The sequence below is a fragment of the Homarus americanus genome, unplaced genomic scaffold (genome assembly GCF_018991925.1).
Source record: "Homarus americanus isolate GMGI-L3 unplaced genomic scaffold, GMGI_Hamer_2.0 scaffold18436, whole genome shotgun sequence".
NCBI lineage: Eukaryota > Metazoa > Arthropoda > Malacostraca > Decapoda > Nephropidae > Homarus > Homarus americanus.
Window position 1 is genome coordinate 24,276 of NW_024732821.1, and position 2,841 is coordinate 27,116.

The 2,841-nt window shown below is 56.4% G+C and overlaps 1 protein-coding gene across 1 annotated transcript; it reads left to right on the forward strand.

Moving 5' to 3' along the window:
* The first annotated feature begins 285 nt into the window (after nt 1-285).
* Nucleotides 286-1,341, forward strand: LOC121869122 (A-agglutinin anchorage subunit-like). The gene is made up of 2 exons (XM_042370308.1): nt 286-497; nt 900-1,341. Exons 1-2 carry the CDS (start codon nt 286-288, stop codon nt 1,339-1,341), a joined length of 654 nt encoding a protein of 217 aa, XP_042226242.1.
* The last annotated feature ends 1,500 nt before the right edge of the window (nt 1,342-2,841 follow it).

Sequence of the window (2,841 nt, forward strand, 5' to 3'; positions counted from 1 at the left end):
ATCAACCACTGGTGGCAGCGATATCCATCAACCAGTGGCAGCAGCTCCTCCATCAACCACTGGTAGCAGCTCACTCCATCAACTACTGTGGCAGTATCTATCCATCAATACTAGTGGCAGCAGCTCGCTCCATCAACCAGTGGTAGCAGCAGCTCCATCAGCCACTGGTAGCAGCAGCTCCGCTCCATCAGCACCTGGTAGCACGACTCACTCGTAACCACTGGTACGCGCCAGCTCCTCCATCGCTTCTGGTAGCAACAGCTCACCATCCCAGCCACTGGTAGCATGGCTCGCCTCCATCAACCTGGTAGCAGCAGCAGCTCTCCATGTCAACCACTGGTAGCAGCTCCACCATCAACCACTGGTAGCAGCAGCTCATCATCAACCACTGGTAGCAGCAGCTCACTCCATCAACTTTTTCAATGCTGCTGTCCCACCACTGGTGCCATGGCTCTTTCATCAACCACTGGTGGCAGCAGCTCCACCATCAGCCACTGGTATGCTGCTGTCACCATCAACCACTGAGCAGCAGCTCCATCGCCACTGGTAGCAACGGCTTTCTTTATCAACCACTGGTAGCAGCAGCTCACTCCATCAACCACTGGCAGCAGCTCACCATCAGCCTGGTAGCAACAGCTCCTCCATCAACCACTGGTAGCAGCAGCTCACCATCAGCCACTGGTAGCGGCAAGCTCCATCAACTACTGACATTCCTCATCAACCACTGGTAGCAGCTCACTCCATCAACCACTGGTAGCAGCAGCTCCTTTCCATCAGCCGGTAGCAGCAGCTCCTCCATCGCTTCCTGTAACAGCGGCTCCTCCATCAACCACTGGTAGCAGCTCATCCATCAGCCACTGGTAGCAACAGCTCACCATCAACTTCGATGATGCGCTTAGCTCCTCATCAACCACTGGTAGCAGCAGCTCTCGCCAACCACTGGTAGCAGCAAGCTCCTCCATCAACCTATGTGCTGTAGCTCCTCATCAACCACTGGTAGCAGCAGCTCCTCCATCAACCACTGGTAACAGCAGCTCCACATCAACCAGGCGACAGCAGCTCCACCATCAACCACTGTGTGCTGCGCAGCTTCCACCTTCAACCACTGGTAACCGCCAGCTCATATTGCCATCTCTAACCTTGGCAAGCCTCCATCAACCACTGGTAACAGCGGCTCCTCCATCAACCACTGGTAGCAGCAGCTCACTCCATCAGCCACTGGTAGCAGCAGCTCACCATCAACCAGTGGTGCCCAGCAGCTCCACCATCAACCACCAAGCAACAGCAGCTCCACCATCAACTTTCACTGGTAGCAGCGGCTCATCCATCAACCACTGGTAGCAGCAGCTCCTCCATCAGCCACTGGTAGCAGCGGCTCCTCCATGTTAACCACTGAGCAGCAGCTCCACTCCATCAACCGCTGTTGGCAGCAGCTCACCATCAACCACTGGTAGCAGCGGCTCGCTCCATCAATCACTGGTAGCAGCAGCTCCGCCCATCAACCACTGGTAGCAGCAGCTCCTCCATCAACCTGGTAACAGCAGCTCCTCCATCAACCACTGGTAGCAGCAGCTCCTGCATCAACCACTGGTAGCAGCGGCTCATCCATCCCAACCACGGTAGCAGCAGCTCCACCATCAACCACTGACGGCTCATCATCAACCAGTGGTAGCAGCAGCTCTCCATCAGCCACTGGTAGCAGCAGCTCCTCCATCAGCCACTGGTAGCAGCAGCTCACTCCATCAACCACCGGTAACAGCGGCTCCTCCATCAACCACTGGTGGCAGCAGCTCACTCCATCAACCACTGGTAGCGGCTCCTCCATCAACCACTGGTAGCAGCAGCTCACTCCATCAACCGAATGGTAACGGCAAGCTCCTCCATCAGCCACTGTGGTAGCAGCAGCTCCTTCCATCAACCTGTGACGGCAACTCTTTCGCTCAACCACTGGTAGCAATCCTCCATCAACCACTGGTGGCAGCTCCACTCCATCAACCACGCACTGGTAGCCAGCTCCATCAACCACTGGTAGCAGCAGCTCATCACATCAACCATCATTGGCAGCAGCTCCACCATCAGCTTCCACCTGGTAACAGCAGCTCCACCATCCAACCGGTGGTAGCAACAGCTCCTCCGCCTTCACCTGGTAGCAGCAGCTCCTCCATCAACCACTGGTAGCAGCGGCTCCTCCATCAGCCACTGGTAGCAGCAGCTCATCCATCCAACCACTGGTAGCAGCAGCTCTGTCAACCACTGGTGGCAGCTCCATCATCTAACCCACTGTTGGCAGCAGCTCCTCCATCAACCACTGGTAGCAGCAGCTCCTCCATCAACCACTGGTGTTAGCAGCAGCTCCTCCATCAACCACTGGTAGCAGCAGCTCCACCATCAACCACTGGTAACAGCAGCTCACCATCGGCACTAGTGCGCGCAGCTCCTCCATCAACCACTGGTAGCAGCAGCTCATCCATCTTCCTCAACCACTGGTAGCAACGGCTCCTCCATCAACCACTGGTAGCAGCAGCTCCGCCATCAACCACTGTGCCGCCCAGCTCCACCTATCAGCTTTCACCTCGTAACAAGCAGCTCCACCATCAACCACTGGTAGCAGCAGCTCATCCGTAACCACTAGTAGCAGCGACTCTTTCGTCAACCACCTGTTGCTGGCTCACCATCAGCCACTGGTAGCAGCAGCTCCTCCATCAACCACTGGTAGCAGCTCACTGCATCAACCTACGGTAGCAGCAGCTCCACCCTCCAACCACTGGTAACAGCAGCTCCACCATCAACCACTGGTAGCAGCAACTCCTCCATCCCAGCCACTGGTAGCAGCAGCTCCTC

Bases quoted from the DNA above. Each gene is read 5' to 3' on its own strand.
- LOC121869122 (XM_042370308.1), top strand. From the start codon at position 286: ATGGCTCGCCTCCATCAACCTGGTAGCAGCAGCAGCTCTCCATGTCAA. The intron at 498-899 runs GTATGCTGCTGT...TGATGCGCTTAG, and splicing joins AGCTCCACCATCAGCCACTG to CTCCTCATCAACCACTGGTA.